The following is an 18,108-nucleotide window of genomic DNA, read 5'->3' on the forward strand; positions in this document are numbered from 1 at the left end:
TATATATATATATATATATATATATATATATATATATATATATATATATATATATATATATATATATATATATATATATATAATTATAGCCCTGGAATCTACCCCAGGCCAGAGAACCCATTCGCTAAAATGCATAACCACATAGTGCTACAGAATAAGCAGAAAAACAACTACAAGTCCCGTGATGCTTTGCGACGCACATCCGGCTCCCAGTTCCTTGACCCGACACGGAAATTGTCCCATGTGAGGACTCGTCGAAACGGACGCGCGTTTTCTGAATGTTGGATTTTTAGGTGAGAACAGCTCTGTGCCGCCCATGATTTATCATGGAGCAGTGTGTTTATACCATAGATAGAGGAAATCATACATTACAGGGGCGTGGGTGAGAAAGCAGGTGGCTAGGGGTCCATGTGTCTAGTCATGGCTACACCAGAGACTGAGGATTACATTTTGTCCATGTGATGGGGCAAAGCATCATGGTAAATGTAGTTTAAAGCAGCTGAAGTACCTTATGGTGGCATCCCTGAGAGAGATGTGCCATATCAACTCTAAAAAAACCCAAACCCCATCCTTATATTAGTGTTGTTACTTCAAAAACTTCAACCATTAAAAATATGAGATCCAATGCATAAGTGTTTAATACAGATTATACTGTTTGATACAGATTCAACAATAATTAGTGTTGGTTCATACCCTAAAATACAGACAAGATATTAGCTCTCTCTGAATGAGCTAGATTACAAATAGCTGGTGTAGAAAAAGTTTTGGATCGTTTACATCAGCAACTATACTGGTATAGTATACTGGTACTATACTGGTATACTGAAATCCTCTCCTCCATGCCATAGTGATTGCAGAATACCGTTTAATGTATAAGTATGTATGTTATCTTCCTTGCAGAATATGACTCAAACTGTGTGACATATAAATATACTGTTTTTCTACAGATTTTTCTGCCTGTCAGTATGTGCTCGCTGGGTTTGTTTCCGGCTCCACTGCCTCATGGTGAACTTACACTGTACGAGTTTAATAATGAGATGGTACCAGGCATGGTTTATGAAAGTCCACCCTCAGCCTTTCGTGATCAGGTAATTTTATTTATAACATTCATAATGTCTTTATATTCTGCAATATAACACAGTGCCTTGCTTGTTTGTTTTGTAACTTTATAGAGATGTACAGTTCCCTTTTCTGTTAAAGGGACACTTTATCTTAATGAAGTGGTTTTGGTGCATATACCCTCTTCTGGTTTTTGGACAATATGGTTTGAAGTATAACAATCCAGTCTTGAGTTTTTCTGCATCAGCATCTGGATTTCAGATGTTCAGTTGCATCCAGACAGGCTACAATCCAGTGAATATTTATTTGGAGTTTTTTTTCCAAATCTGAACATTGATAAATCTTGTGAACCATGTCCTGATGCGATATATACTGACTTCCAACTTTTCCTTCAGCTCTATTTGGGACATATTAATGTTATTAATGTTCATACACTTAAAGGAACAATAAAGCATTAAGAATGCAGGTTTGTATCCCTAATGCTTTAGTGTCCCAGTCCCTTGTTATATAGCTCTCCCCCATGTGTGCTATAAAATTAAGCTTTTTTGAAAATTCTTTATTTGTACCCTGCTCACAAGCATAAGAGGTTCGATATAGTCATAAAACAAGGTACACATACAATTGTTACATACTTGTTACAGTGTATACTGTCACAAGTGGGCTTTTCTTGAGAGGAGGGGTTTTTATTTTATGTTGCTTGGTCAGTGTCAAGTGGTTATATTTTGGGTCTGGTCAATGAAGGTCCATCGAGTGTGCAACGAGTGACTTAAGCCCTTAGGCAACTATAGAGACTGCTAATTAACAAGGGGGAGTAGCTTGGGCCCCTGTATTTGAGTCGTGTGTGCGGGTTGCGTTAGAGTTGATCCCTATGCTATTGGGGCTGCCTAGATAACCTGGGTAATCTTGGCGCTATGTGTGATGTTGCGGTTTAGTACACCTCCCGTTTCACTATTCGTCTAGGAATTAGTCTGATCTAATCTTGGAAGTGGGGGAGGGGAGGGGGGGTTGAGGGAATACTCCTACATGTCAGTAGGGCCTGTTTTGCCATGTATGGAGTTACAGAGCACAGTAAGAACATAAACAAAAGAACTCCACTTGAAGTAGGAACATATGTAACTTCGAACCGCAGGTTGGTAGTCCGAGTGGCCGCTTCTTGGAGGTCCGAGATGAAATGGACCTGGTTGTTGTGCGTTATATGCAGTGCACGCGGTGAGCGCCAGTGGTATGTGGTGGTTTCTGAGCAGTGTGGTGAATGGCTGCAGAGTCCTCTGCATGAAATTACATGGCCAGACCCTTTGAGAGTTCCTGAACCGTACCACTAGGTCTCGGGGGGCTGTCTCTGGCGCTCTGCGAGGTTTGGAGATCCGGAAGGCTGACTAGAAGCTGATGTTTCTGACTTGTTTAGGTGCCTGTAAGGCTCCGATGAGCCGCCTAAGAAGGTGTGGGATTTCCTCAGATGAGCCTCCTTAGGGTATATCTTCCCTGACTCAGCGGATTTTAAAATTATTGCGGCGTCTTGCATCCTCCATTGCAGCGTAGCATTGCTCACGTTTGGCTTGCTGCAGTTTAAGTGCCCGTACCTCTTGTCGGAGCTCTGTGATTTCTTGCGTTTAGTGTGTGGAGGTTGCCTTCACCGTGTCGATGCGGCCCACTAGACCTGTGAGATTTGCGCACAGCTGTGCTTCGTCCACCTGGAGAGTCCTCTGTAAGTCTCCCAACATTGTTTTTTAAAATTGCAGCTGTTACCGGTCCCGTGTTTCCTGGACTTGATGACAACTGTTGAGGTCCCACAAGGGGTAAGCTACCCGTGGCCTCATCCTGGAAGAAATCCTCAGAGGAGTCAGAGTAGCCCTCGAGGTCGGCAGCCATTTTGAGGCTGTACACGCCTGGCAGAATAAATCCCTGATACTGACCCCTGTCTTGGGTCTGTTTGACTTTTTTGTTTTTCTTCCCATTATTATTGTGGGTGTGGGGTGTAGTTTGTCGGTGTCTGGGATACAGGAAAGCACTAATTTTAGCTGTATAGCCACGGCGCTCATCTAACATGCTTGGTTCTGTCGTCAAGCTCTGCCTCCAAAATTAAGCTTTTTTTTAAAATTTATATTTTTCCAGTGCCAAGGCTCACTTTGTGCTGCTCACCTCTCCATCTCAAGGTATGTCATGGTGGAGTCATGGCCTCGTGATGATCCATTTTTTTTCATAGAGGAGCATTCTAGACCTGATGTGTATGCGCTGCAAACGCAGTGCTTGCTTACTAACTTCCACATAGGAAAGCAGTAAATCAATGCTTTCCTATTGGGGGCTGCAAAGTCACATGACAGAGTTTAACTCTATCTTTGCAGCAGAAGCGCCTTCAATGGCTGTCAGTGTAACAGCCACTGGAGGTGTGTTTAACCCTTCAAGGTAAGCATTGCTATTTCTTCAAAATAATACTCACAGAAAAACACCGAATTCAATGCTTTTCTATGAGAATTTTCCCATCCATTTTGAGCGAGTGCTTAAAGCAGTGAGGTAGAACGACTGAATGCAGAAGAATGACCAAGCAGTTTATCTGGCAAATACAAGTTATACCCTTGTTCAAAAAACTATTCTTGATAGTGGTTCTCAAAGGGTGTGATGCACTAAGTGGCTCAGAACTCATGAGAAGTGGATAGAGAGTACGTCAATGGTTGTTGCTGTGTTTTATTCTTTTTGACAATATGATCCTTTTGCCTCGAGTTACCACATAGTGTGTTTGAAATGTGTTTAACCAAGTATTAATCCGTCCATAATAATCACAAACTCACTCATTAGTCCTGTTTCTACTTCTTGTGTTGCAGTTAGTGGATATCCAAGAAGTTATGATTCCTTTAGAAACCGTAAAGGCTCCTGGTCGCATGGAACTGAGCAGCAAAGCAGCATTTATCCATCACAGGGAAGGTATCTTGAAACGCTGTTTAAATGCATGGTGAGTACCCTGGCACAGCAACCAGTGCAGACACCAATCTCTGGTCAGTTATGACATTTTAAATGTTGTATTTTCCAGGCATCAAATGGGGCTCTCAGGGCTCCTAGAAGAGATGTCCAGTTCAGAGGAGGAAGGTAAGATGTATAGTAAACACAAAATATCAGCGTTAATGCAGTAAACTCGTGCCATATTATAAAGACAGATATTCAGCTAGAGAGATGCGTACATTTGAATCTGTAACTTTATTTCTTTTTTTTAGTGATCTTATAAAGCCTTGCCCCGCCCTGCAATTAGGCTAAGAACACTCTGATTGGTGGGTTTAAGCCAATCAAAGTGCTCTTTGTAATTTTACACAGCGTGGGAAAGTTAATTGGAAATCCATCAAATCAGAGTGCTCTTGGTCATTTTAAATTTCGAAGAACTTTCCCATGCTGTGTAAAATGACACAGAGCACTGTGATTGGATGGCTTGAAATCCAAAGAACTTGGGCCCCCTCCCCCCACAGTAGGTCCCCCCTCATTATCTTTATGGTCCCCACCCGCCGCCCAGGTGTGGGGGTGGGGGGATGGGACAGTAGGTCTCTCCCCCTCATTATCATTATGACCCCCACCCGCCGCTCAAGGGGGTGGTGGCTGGGGGAGGGGGAGGACACTGGCTGCTCACTGTTTAGTAGACATGCCCCTTCTCGCGGTATAGCGAGTAGGGGCATTCGGGAGATTTTAATCTCCCTTATGCTAATATGGGGGTCATATTGACCCCCATAGAGTGAGGGGGAATCTGGGGGGCTTATGAAGTGGCAGGGAGCACAGCTCCTTGACGCTTCTATTTTTACATATTACAAGGAGGGAGCTGCGTGCCGGTAGCTCCCTCCTTGTAATAAACTGAATGAACAAATGAACACTGATATTCGGTGTTAGTTTGTTCGTCTGATTTTTCTATTCATTCATTCGTCTGTCTGATGAATGAATGAATGAATAGATGAAATTCCGGTTTGCATGTCCAGGTGTTTCACTGGGCATGTGCGGGAATCTCACAGGCTATCTAGTGTGGGCAGATGACGTGTCCCACAGGGACTTCACCAACCCACACAAAGATGGCGGCACCCTGAATAAAGATCGGGGCAGAAAATAAAGAATAAAAAATAGGTAATCTGGGGGGCTTAGGGGCATTTGGGGGTGACTAAGGGGTCAATTGGATGTAGTGAAGGCGGGAGGGGGAGTAAAAAAAAAAACGGGATTCGGCTTGACAGTGCCGCTTTAAGCATGCGTGGGATAGGCATAAGGCTATCCTAACTATAAGATAAAGCCATGGACTAATGAAAGTATTTAGAAATTGGGCAGACTAGATGGGTCGAATGGTTCTTATCTGCCGTCACATTCTATGTTTCATAGAAAGTTCTAACCGTAAGGCAGAAATGTTGAGCCCTGCCATTTAGTACATATGTAGAATCAGATCTAGTAGTATTTTTAGTGTATTTTGCTGTTTTCAAACATATGCAAGTTTGTGACCTTGTTGGAGTACCCCCTTTAGCAGGCCATTTACCTGTCATTATCACATTACAATCCTGTACAAATATAGATTAGTAATGATGATATTCAAACTTTTCACTAATCTGTAATTTTCTTATAGCAGTAGTGTGACTAGGACAGGTGTGGGATATTGCACCATCACTTCATTCCCTTGTATCCTCTTTTACAGTACCCCCCTTGCTGGTTCGCTTTTCTAGCTGGTCCCTTGCTGTTTGTCGCTTGGCTTCAGCTTTCCATGGGTCATTATTTCCTCATCTCACCGTAAGTTTTCCTGTTGTGAGTGCACAAATCATACTGTTAATTTTTACATTTTGATTGGGTTGTAAAATCTGTGTGCGTTGTACTTCACTATTACTCTCTCCCAGATAACAATAATTTTAATAAAAAACTTGTTTTGGGAAATGAATCTTGCAGGGCATCTTACTTGTTAGAGATGTTTCCATCTAGAAAACATGGAAGTTCAGCATTGCTTAACCCCTTAACGCCGTTATGGCGTGCTATGCCGTCACGGGTTAAGTGGGCTTTAACGCCGTTATGACGGCATAGCACGCCGTAACGGCTTGCAGCCCCAGGAGGTAAGTTATACTTACCTCCGCCGCGATCCGCTTCGGGAGGACTGCCTCACAGCCCAGGCAGCCCTCCCACGGCAAATCAGGCCCCCGGGGGCCATGTGATCGCTCTCAAAGAGCGATCACATGGCCCTCTATAGCTGGCTGTGGATATGCCAGCAGGGGGACTGTTTGAAATATCAGACAGTCCCCCTGCTGGTGGGAAGTATAAAAAAAAAAAAAAAGACAAGTGTAAAAATAAATTAAATATATTTTTATATATATATAATATGTATATATATTATATATATAATATATATACATATTATATATATGTAACGTCATACAAAGTGTATTTTAATATTAATATAAGTATATATATTAATATTAAAATACACTTAGAATGACGTTACATATATATATTATGTATATATATTATATATATATAATAGATGTACATATATATATTATATATAAATACGTATAATTAAAATAATAAATAAATAAAATAAATAAATAAAATATTGAAACAAAATTTAATATAAATTATATATGCATATGTAATTTCATTCTAACTGTATTTTGTTATTAATATATATATATCGGTAACAAAATACACTTAGAATGACATTCTATATATATCTATATATATATAAAATACAAATAACCGCAAATATATATATAGATAAATACATATAATTACATAAAAGATTACATTAGTATACACGTAGAATTTAAATACCTATAAATGCATATATATTAAAATTCTACATGTATATTTAAATAATCTTTTAACGTAATTATGTGATTTGATTAATTAAAATTTGATTGACATGCCTGACAACACAGGGAGAAAGTGCAGAGAATTTAATTTGCAAGAACTATATTTGACCCTGTAACTCTCCAAGACACCATAAAACCTGTACATAGGGGGTACTGTTTTACTCGGGAGACTTCGCTGAACTCAAATATTCGTGTTTCAAACTGGTAAATTGTATTACAACGATGATATTTTAAGTAAAAGTGATGTTTTTTGCATTTTTTACAAACGAACGGCACTTTTATGGACTATATTATGGTTGTAATATGTTTTACTGTTTTAAAACACTAATATTTGTGTTTAGTGAAGTCTCCCGAGAATAACAGTACCCCCCATATACAGGTTTTATGGTGTTTTGGAAAGTTAGAGAGTCACATATAAGGCTTGCATTTCATTTTTTTCACATTGAAATTTGCCAGATTGGTTATGTTGCCTTTGAGAGCGTATGGTAGCCCAGGAATGAGAATTACCCCCATGATGGCATACCATTTGCAAAAGTAGACAACCCGAGGTATTGCAAGTGGGGTATGTCCAGTCTTTCTTAGTAGCCACTTAGTCACAAACACTGGCCAAATATTCGTTTTTTTGCTTTTTTCACACAAAAACAAATATGAACGCTAACTTTGGCCAGTGTTTGTGACTAAGTGGCTACTAAAAAAGACTAAACATACCCCACTTTCAATACCTTGGCTTGTCTACTTTTTCAAATGGTATGCCATTATGGGGGTAATTCTCATTCCTGGGCTACCACACCGTCTCAAAGGTAACATTACCAATCTGGCAAATTTCAATTTGAAAATGTAATGTTCTATATTTGACCCTGTAACTTTCCAAAACAACATAAAACCTGTTAATGGGGGGTACTGTTGTACTCGTGAGACATCGCTGATTACAAATATGTGCATTTTTTTGCAGTAAAACCTAACAGTATTATGACATTCACAGTTAAAATGTCAGACGGAAATGCAAATTTAAAAAAAAATCTTATTTTCTCACATTTTTCTTACTTTTATTCATAATAAATGATGTTCCATATATGAATAGTTAATGATAGATTAAAGCCCTGTTTCTCCTGAACAAAATGATATATAATAAGTGTGGGTGCATATAATTTGAAAGAGGGGAACTACGGGTGAACAGACATATAGCGCAAATTCCAGTTTTTGTTTACGTTTTGTTTTGATCAGAACGTGCACTATTGACTCCGTCCTGAAGGGGTTAAAGCGGCACTGTCATGCCGAACTTACCTTTCCTCAATCTCTTCATCTTCTCCCCCTCTATCAGGATCTGTTCTTCTTCTTTTCTTCCTGTCTGCTATAGTTTTCTTTAAAATCATAAGACAAAGTAGGGACTCTTTGCCTTATGGAGGATTCCTCCGCTTGACCAGCTCTGACCAGCGGAGGAGCAACGTGTGCTTCATTTCCGCTGGTCAGAACAATTTTCCCATGATCCTTACCTTTCCTCCCTGTTCCCACGATGCTTCCTGTCATTTTAGCCGAAACTGCCGAATTGGGTTCTAACTGAATGAGAACAGTATGTTCCAATCAGAGTGTTCTTAGCCTAATTGCAGGGCGGGGCAAGGCTTTATAAGCCTTCCCCACCCTGCGGAGCTCAGTCTGCGCGGAGCCCTCCATGGGTAAAGATGGATTATTATTTTTGCGCTCGGGTTTTTTCTTTTTCGTCGGGTTTTTTCTTTTATTTTAAGTTCGACGGGTATAATAGATTTTTATTTGGCCTTTTTTGGGGCTGAAAAATGAAGATTTTAGAAAAAAGAAGACGTTGAATGGTAAGTTTAATTTTACTTTACAGGGTAGTAATTTTATTCCCCCCCCTCACTATTTTTTAGGGTGAGGGGGGTAGGTAGGGGCTTTTTTTTATTTGGGTGGGTGACTAGGGGCTTGGGGGGGGGAGGACAGGACAGTAGGTTGTCCGTCGTCCCCCCCCCCTCATTATCATTATGGCCCCCACCCGCCGCCCATTGTAATTTATGGCCCCCACCCGCCGCGCAAGGGTTGGGGCCGGATAGTAGGGACTTTATTTTACAGTGGCTGCTCACTGTTTAGTGGACATGCCCCTACTCGCGGTATAGCGAGTAGGGGCATTGGGGAGATTTTATTCTCCTTTATACTGTTATGGGGGTCATATTGACCCCCATAGAGTGAGGGGGGGACCTGGGGGGCTTGTGAAGTGGTGGGGAGCACTGCTCCCTGCCGCTTCTCTCTTTACATGTTATAAGGAGGGAGCTGCGTGCCGGTAGCTCCCTCCTTGTAATAAACTGAACGAACAAATGAACACTGATATTCGGTGTTAGTTTGTTCGTCTGATTTTTCTATTCATTCATTCGTCTGTCTGATGAATGAATGAATGAATAGATGAAATTCCCATTTGCATGTCCAGGTGTTTCACTGGGCATGTGCGGGAATCTCACAGGCTATCTAGTGTGGGCAGATGACGTGTCCCACAGGGACTTCACCTACCCACACAAAGATGGCGGCGCCCTGAATAAAGATCGGGGCAAAAAATAAAGAATACAAAAATAGGTAATCTGGGGGGCTTAGGGGCATTTGGGGGTGACTAAGGGGTCAATTGGATGAAGTGGGGGGGGGGGGGTTAAAAAAAAAACAAAAAACGGGATTCGGCATGACAGTGCCGCTTTAAAATACATTTGAAATTATGCACCGCATTTTATTTGTATTCTAAATCCCTGATATTAGTATGCGCGAACATATTATGCAGCCCTAAGTGTATGCGTGCAGAATGCGTTAATCTTTGAGTGGTTTTAATTAATTTACAGAATTAAATATACATCTTTTGTCTCCACAGATGAAAAGTGAGGATCTCACAGCAGAATTTTCTCAGGCTCTTGACTGGTGAGTGCTGCTTTACTAAAGACCATTTAGTTACCTTGCATTTAAAGAATTATTCCAACCACTATGACTACGTCAGTAATTTGAAGTGGTCATGGTGGTAGGAATCTGTATGTGCAGAATTACTACTTGAAATGCTGTATATCTAGAGTAATCTGTAGTTTTGTGCCTTATGCTAGTTATTCCCCGGTCACACATGACTTTGAGAGACCTCAACTCCGTTCCATAAAGAAGCATCTTGTTTGTGATTAAAGTTTGGTATACATAGCAGGAAATAAACATTTCTAAAGCAAGTTAACATCTGATTAAAAGTGAAACCATTTTTTTTAATGCACTGCGTGGCTATGGATGGCAGAGAATTGATCAGTGAGACTGCAGGGTCATGATCTATACACTAAAGTTGTTTTGATGCCTACAGTGTCCCTTTTAAAGAAATATAAACAAAACCTAAAATAAAATGTAATCTTATTTCTTCACTTTGTTCTTTTAGGGCTGGCTGCTCACTCCGTGCCTTTGCTTGGCATCCACATACCAACAAATTTGCCCTGGCTCTTCTTGATGATTCCATTCGGGTTTATACTTCAGGAAGGTGAGAGATGCCTGCAAGACGAAAGCTGGCTTGAAATGACAAATCTGCAAAATCTATCTATGTATAGTCGGATTGATTTGGCACTGTGGAAAAAGCAGTAGAAACTATTTTAGTTCCCTCAGTACCAGTCCATCTCTCCCAGCCTCCTTCTTATTCCCCAGTGCCTCTCTCTCGGTTAGTTGAACATTAGCCATATTTAATTTGTATCCGTATATATATATACTAGAATGCAGTATTCCATCTAAACATGTTTTATTATGTTCTCCTTTACAGCCCGACTATACCCACATTAAAGCATCGACTGCAGAAGGATGTAGCTAGTATGGCATGGAAACCCCTCTGTGCATCCATCTTGGCTGTGGCTTGTCAAAGTTGTGTGCTGGTGTGGCATGTAGACCCTACTTCTCTATCCACAAGGTAAATGCTTTTTAATCTCAAGATTTTTTTTTTTTTTTTTTTTTTTTAGAGCAAATGATTTCAAGTGGATTGCTAATGTTATAGTGACATCTAGTGTTTAGTTTTTAGATTGCAGAGAGCTTTTTGGTACTACAGTTAAAAAATATATATTGGATATTACTGATGATAAAATTCAAATGTGAGTGTCAATTGTGGGAAAGTTTGAGAATTTAAATATACTATCAGTGACATGCAACATAGAGCTTTAAAGTTCCCTGCAAAGCTTGGTGCAATCAATAACAAATCATAATTTAACATATTTTTACCATCACTATTCCAGTGTGAAGTATGCCTTTTTCTTTGTACACTCAGGCCTTCCTCTGGTTGCGCTCAGATACTCTCACACCCAGGGCACAGTCCTGTCACCAGCGTGTGTTGGTCCCCTAGTGGTAGTGAGTTACTCTCTGCCTCTCCAGTAGACACTGCTATGTTGGTGAGTATAATGGTTCTTTTGCCTTGCTCTCTTCTTAAACACAAATGTCACCATACAAAAAGCGGGTGCCTTTAATGCACTGCTTTTGGGATAACCTCAGCAGAACTCTAGTGAAAATCATATATCATAAATAATATATATATATATATATATATATATATATATATATATATATATATATATATATATATATATCCAAGAAAAGAGTAGAGCACTCCAGAGGACTTGTTTCAAGCAATTTATTCTGTGAAGAAAATCGACGTTTCGACCCGCAGGTCTTTATCAAGATAAGATGGTATCTTGATAAAGACCTGCGGGTCGAAACGTCGATTTTCTTCACGGAATAAATAGCTTGAAACAAGTCCTCTGGAGTGCTCTACTCTTTTCTTGGATATACATTTACGCTGTGCAGCACCGAGGCTTTTTTTCCCTGTTGTTCTATTTAAAGGTAGAGTGCCAGACTCTGAACATTTTGTTTATATATATATAATAAATGAAAGAGGGTTAGCGCTTTAAAACTGAAAAAAACAAGGCAGCAGCTTAAAAGGGGAATCCCTCTAAACCCTTAGAACACAGATAGATTAAATAAAGGGAAAAGCTGCGCCAAACAAAATAAAATAAATAAATAAAATAAAATAGTCCAAATATGAGAAAACGTCCAGATAGAATAGGATAAAAGTCAATCTTAACTGGGTATGTCTTTTTTAAGGTAAATTCCTATAGTGGTGTAATCCTTGTTTTCCTTCCTCAGGTGATCCAATGATATGAAAAGATAAAAACAGAAATCCAAAATAGTGCAGTAAGTTCTTAAAGGTATAATGTATATATAAAAAAAAAGGAGAGGTGTAGCACTCACATTTGGTAGAGCTATGACCAGCTCTAGTGTAGAAAGCGTACAGCGGTACAAATCCCCGCTTATGGGATACAATGCGGTGTTGCTGGAATACAGTGCAGTGTTCTTCTGGGGTAAGTGCCACTCAGAAAAAAAAAAGTAAAACAGACCAATAGTGTTCTCCGTATAAAAAACAGTGTGAGAATAAAACAGATAAATGAAATGGTACTCACAAATATGGAGCAGGCTGACTGCTCCTTGATAACAGCGTAGGTGGAATAATCCCCACCAAGGATTTCTTGGAGTCCAGAAGTATAAAATGCCAGGTGAAGAAAAGTATATTAAGATTCTAGGCACAACTAAAATAGTGACCAAAGAAATCTTTAATACATAAAATATAAAATTAAATATCCATAAACGCGTTTCGCCCACAATGGCTTTATCAATATGGAACACTATTGGTCTGTTTTACTTTTTTTTTTCTGAGTGGCACTTACCCCAGAAGAACAAGAAGAACACTGCACTGTATTCCAGCAACACCGCATTGTATCCCATAAGCGGGGATTTGTACCGCTGTACGCTTTCTACACTAGAGCTGGTCATAGCTCTACCAAATGTGAGTGCTACACCTCTCCTTTTTTTTTTTTTTTATATATACATTATACCTTTAAGAACTTACTGCACTATTTTGGATTTCTGTTTTTATCTTTTCATATCATTGGATCACCTGAGGAAGGAAAACGAGGATTACACCACTATAGGAATTTACCTTAAAAAAGACATACCCAGTTAAGATTGACTTTTATCCTATTCTATCTGGACGTTTTCTCATATTTGGACTATTTTATTTTTATTTATTTTTTATATTTTGTTTGGCGCAGCTTTTCCCTTTATTTAATATATATATATATATATATATATATATATATATATATATATATATATATATATATATATATTAAATAAAGGGAAAAGCTGCGCCAAACAAAATATAAAAAAAAAATAAAAATAAAATATATATATTCTGCCGGCCTGACTTGGTAGTAGTTGTAAGGTTAGTCTACATCATTCATCCTCAAGGCACGCCTGTGGTGCAGGTTTTATCTGCATTACCATTGGAACTTAATTTAAAAATGCCTAACCACTCGTCTGCATTATTTAGTCAAATGTTGCCTGGGTCTGACTAAGAACCATAATCGTTTTTGTTTTTTTTTTTACTACTGTTTTTCTCACCTGACTGAATTACTTATGGTGTCTGGAAGGCCTTGGCATTGGCTCACACTTTATTTTCAAAAAGTTTGACACTGAATGAGGATCCCTGGGTGCCTGCAGCTTATCCTCTCTATGCTTGTGGTGAGCAGTGATAGGCTGGGAGCAGTCAGTTGATGTCAGCCAATCACAATTGCTCATTGCTGATATGAGTTTGTGTGGTGGGGTGTCTGCCTTATCTATAACTCTAGTTGAGGATGGGCTGCAGAGATCCTTTATTCAGTGTTTGAATGTTTGAAAACCAATTTATGAACAATTTTATATATGCATTTATGAGTTAATAATAATGATGTTTTGCAGGTTTGGGATGTCCCCACAGAGAGCTGTGTGCCACTACAGAGAGTTGGTGGAGGAGGGGTGACCTTCCTTTCCTGGTCTCCAGATGGCAGTAAAGTATTGGCAGCAACACCATCTGCTGTCTTTAGGTGAGGGCTGAGACACCTATTCATTTAAATGTAGGGTTGGATGTATGAATATGGGTCAGTCAGCGATTTTTTTTATTTATTTATTTAAAAAAAATAAAAAAATTGGGGGGGGGGGGGGATGGGGGTTCTACATACATCATATACAAGGTTTAATTAAACAGGTTTTGTGTCTTGCAGGGTTTGGGAATCTCAGATGTGGACATGTGAGCGATGGCCAACCCTGCAGGGTCGCTGCCAGGTATGTTGTGAAATAGCTTTGCCAAGTAGTGTTATAATTTTATTTTATTTTTTTACTTTGTGACCTTGTGTCTATATTACAGACTGGATGCTGGAGCCCAGATGGCAGCCGCCTGCTTTTTGCAGTTAAGGGAGAATCTGTGATATACAGTTTATCCTTTACAGTCTGTAATGGTAAGTGAAAATTTGAAGAAAAAAATGAAGATATTTAACATACAATTGTAATCATCATTATTATTATTCAACCCCCATTGAAAATCAGGTTTATTGTAAAAATGTATAGGCTTTCAGCTGTTGGTAATGAACAAATTAAACACAAGCAATTAAGATGGCTCAACACAACAAATGCTTCAAGTGGTTTCCCCAAATTTAACTGAATATGCAACTTATAATGACTTCTCCAGCTTTAAAATAATTTAACCCCTTCATGGCAAGCAGCTTTGGAACTTAGCAGAGCACCCTTTTGCTGTTATGACCATGTAACCCCTTTGGTTATGGAGTGAATGTCATGGCTAAAAGATGCTGTATTACATGTGATAGTAGCACTGCATCAGAGATTAAACAATGTCCATGTTATATGTTTGGCAGGACAGATGCAGGGCTGTGTTGGAGGGAGTCAGAGTGCAACCGTGGTTGCTGATGTCTCAGAAACTATATTTGAGACCGAAAGTGGCGATATCAGGTGAGCGCCTATTAATCTGAACAAACTTGCAAGAGAAAATGTACTACCTTGGTTTCCTTCTAAAAAAACATATACCGTCTTTTGCAGAATTGGGGGAGAGATACACTCAATGGCTTGGGATCCAAGTGGAGAGAGACTTGCTGTCATACTGAAAGGTCCGCTTCCATTCTTGTACATCTTTCAGCAGGGAATTTATTTAAAATGGATCTTTACATGTTTTGGAATATGCTTAACATTCTTGTGTATTATAGGGAACTCTGAGAGTGAATCGAACCTGACGTTGATTGCAGTTTTCAGGACAAGAAATAGCCCCATTTTTGAGCTCCTCCCATGGTATGTAAAAAAACAGCGCTTTGTATGTGAGTATCGTTAGTGGCTCAGTCAGTTCCCTTTCTCCTATTGTTTCCTCTTCTCTTCCCCTTTCAGAATCGGTACTTCATTTCTGATCTATTTCTGTTACACTTGGCAATCTCCTACACTTGGCAATCTTGACAAATGGGGTGTAAGGTGAGCTTCATCCTTTGTTAGATTGACTAAGGAAGGGGAGCTTGCGTTAAACTTCATCCTTTTGGCACAATTGTCAAGCGTGGGAGAAATACATAAGACAAAGTCCCTTACTTTCTTATATTTAAAAAGAAACAGATCAGAAATAAAGAAAAGAGGAAACAATAAGAGAGAGGTGAGTTTAAAGTGACTGATCCCGTTTGATACTAATTACATTAATCTAGTTTGAAAAAAGTCTCAAGTCAAGTTCAACCTTTTAAACACACTGTTTTATGCTGTTGATCCGAAAAAAAACTACCTGTTTGAAGCAAATGCCAATTGTGCCACAAAAAGGGAAGCAAATCTTACACGTAATACAATATTATCTTCTTGATATCACTGCAGTGATGACTCACCTTGACAGGTTAGCTGGTAGCAAATTACATATCTCATAAAGATTAGAAAGACTTTAGACTGGTGGTGGAGAATTTTGCCAGATGTAGTTCACAAGCATCTAATGTTGACACACCCAGCCATCCGACATGGATTGTGCCGTGTACAGTTAAGTTTAGTTTATTATAACATTAGCAAGAGTTTACATTGATGGTGTTACAAGGTTTTAGTCTCTGTTGAAAAAGAAAGATGCAGACTAATAATTTGCAAGATTCAAACTCCTTGTGGTATGAGAGGTTAATTGGTGCTTATTAGGTATTTAAGAGACCACTATAGGCACTCAGACCACTTCAGCTCAATGAAGTTGGCTGGGTGCCAGGTCCATCTAGGATTAACCCTTTCTGCTGTAAACATAGTTTCAAAGAAACTGCTATGTTTACACTAGGGTTAATCCAGCCTCTAGTGGCTGTCTCATTGACAGCAACTAGAGGCGCTTCTCACTGTGAAAATCACCGTGAAAAGACGCTGACGTCCATAGGAAAGCATTGAGAAACGCTTTCCTATGGACTGATTGAATGCGTGCGCGGCTCGTGCTGCGCATGCGCATTTGACGCTGATGTCGGAAGATGGAGAAGAGTTCCCCAGCGCCGAGGGAGCCCAACGCTGGAAAAGGTTGAGTTTAACCCCTTAAGCCCGGCGAGAGTGGGACCCTGAGGGTGGGAGGGACCTAAAGACCCTATAGTGCCAGGAAAATTTGTTTGTTTTCCTGGCACTATAGTGGTCCTTTAAGACCACATGAGCTTGGATGGTGTGATTTCATGATAAGCCACCTAGGGCCATGGTTCACGATACAGAAAGAGACCTGGAGGATGGCTAAGTAAATTATAATCTTGGCGGTCAAGGTGTTCTAATACATAATGTAGTTTTAATGGAGAACAAAGCATCATTATGACTAATACAGTGTTGCCAAAATGAATTTCTGCAGCAGACACCTAAAACACGTATCTTTGTTTCTGCAGTGGCTTCATTCATGGGAAGGAAGGAGAGACTCCACAACTTGTACAGTTTAACCAATGCTTCAAGAAGGGGGCCTTGCTGTCTACGGTAAAGTGTTTAAAACTAAGGATTTTATATTTACCCATTTTTACTTTTTATTTTTTTAGGTTTGGCATGTTTACTTACACCTTGACATATAGTCATTCTCATGAATAGTTACAGATAAACTTACTTTTCCTTTGCGTGAGTTGATTACTGTTTGTCTATCTCCTGCAATTAGTCCCTTCCCTATTATCCAGCCACACAGCTCTTAGCAGTTCTTCTCTAGGCACCATCTATGCAAGCTACAAAATTAGGATGGAGGTCATGGTAATGCACCAAGCAGGAGATAATGCAAGTGTAATTTTTTTATTTTTGAGTGCTTAGTCTAGAAGTACTATGCCTGCTATAGGAAAAACATTCACTTCTACCCTTTCTAAATTTATTCAGAGAACTACCATGCTGATGGCTACCCATTCTCACTACAGCCGCTGCGCAATCTTTCTGATAAGGCTCAGCCTTGTAGTCTACCGCAGCTGCAACACTGATCTTGATGGTTTATGGCTTAAACCTGTTAGTCATTTTCCTTGTTTTCTTGTTTTCAGCTGTGGAGTTCTGGCCGTGTCTCACATATTCCTTTCTACTTTGTGAATGCTCAGTTCCCACGTTTCAACCCAGAGACCAGCACCGTATTAGCGGGTAACGCCAACATCTCCATCTCAACACCAACACTTTTCACAGAGTCGTGATTTGCAGGGCGGATAATGAACTATTGTCTTTGACTTGTTTTAACAATCCAAACACAACACTACGCTGTATACTGGTTCTTAAAAAGATGCACAAAATTTACGAGTCTCTGTGTAAAATGTACCATAACAATTATGGGTGAAGTGAATTTGATTACGGCGTGCCTGTTTATTCAGTTGCTTAGGAAGACATTTTTAGAAATATATTTCATTCTGAAGAGGTCTGTCCCTTGACCAAGTTCAAGTGGGAAATACATGTTGCCTATCTAGTGTATGGATACTGGTTACAGTCTGCAGAGGCAGGGTTTAAAGGGCCCTTGCCATGAAAATAAATACTTTGTAAATATACAGTTTTTTTTTTCTTTTTTCTCTTTGCTGACAAGTATAAATTCAGTGATAATTATAACTTACACCAGTGTTAAACAAGGCATGAATCCCTCTCTTACTGTGCCTAGAAGACTAATGGCTAAGCTTCACTAATGAGGCTCTAATAACACCAAAACAATCATGTAGGATTGGAAGTACCTCCTGGCATTTAGGCACCGGGTTGCCTATGTGACTGGGATCTGGCTGATATCCCGGTGGTATAAGTCTCCACTCTAATCGCACAACTGAGAAACTCTTATGTGAGTGGGGCCTTCGAATGAGAACTAGCAAAAGCTCTGTAACGTTTTTTTTTTTCTCAGATCACTGAGCTGACCTGGAAGCAGCATGCGCGTAAGAGTATAATTTGATCTATTCTTTCACTGGTGATTGTT

At 39.6% G+C, this 18,108-nt stretch overlaps 1 protein-coding gene across 3 annotated transcripts; it reads left to right on the plus strand.

Annotated features, from left to right (window-relative positions):
- Positions 1–214: 214 nt before the first annotated feature.
- Positions 215–17,698, plus strand: AAAS (aladin WD repeat nucleoporin). 3 transcript variants are annotated; one of them, XM_063444820.1, is made up of 17 exons: positions 215–293; positions 948–1,088; positions 3,879–4,006; positions 4,085–4,140; positions 5,705–5,796; positions 9,727–9,773; positions 10,261–10,359; positions 10,633–10,776; positions 11,128–11,248; positions 13,650–13,774; positions 13,952–14,012; positions 14,095–14,185; positions 14,600–14,693; positions 14,781–14,848; positions 14,945–15,026; positions 16,589–16,673; positions 17,210–17,698. In XM_063444820.1, the coding sequence occupies exons 2-17, from the start codon at positions 966–968 to the stop codon at positions 17,351–17,353; spliced, it is 1,560 nt and encodes a 519-aa protein (XP_063300890.1). In that variant the 5' UTR covers positions 215–293; positions 948–965; the 3' UTR covers positions 17,354–17,698. The 3 variants fall into 3 exon arrangements, with proteins under 3 accessions (XP_063300890.1, XP_063300891.1, XP_063300889.1); XM_063444821.1 differs by having other exon boundaries at positions 215–243; XM_063444819.1 differs by lacking the exon at positions 215–293 and adding an exon at positions 406–479.
- Positions 17,699–18,108: the final 410 nt, after the last annotated feature.

Source organism: Pelobates fuscus, chromosome 1 (genome assembly GCF_036172605.1).
Source record: "Pelobates fuscus isolate aPelFus1 chromosome 1, aPelFus1.pri, whole genome shotgun sequence".
In the NCBI taxonomy this organism is placed as follows: domain Eukaryota; kingdom Metazoa; phylum Chordata; class Amphibia; order Anura; family Pelobatidae; genus Pelobates; species Pelobates fuscus.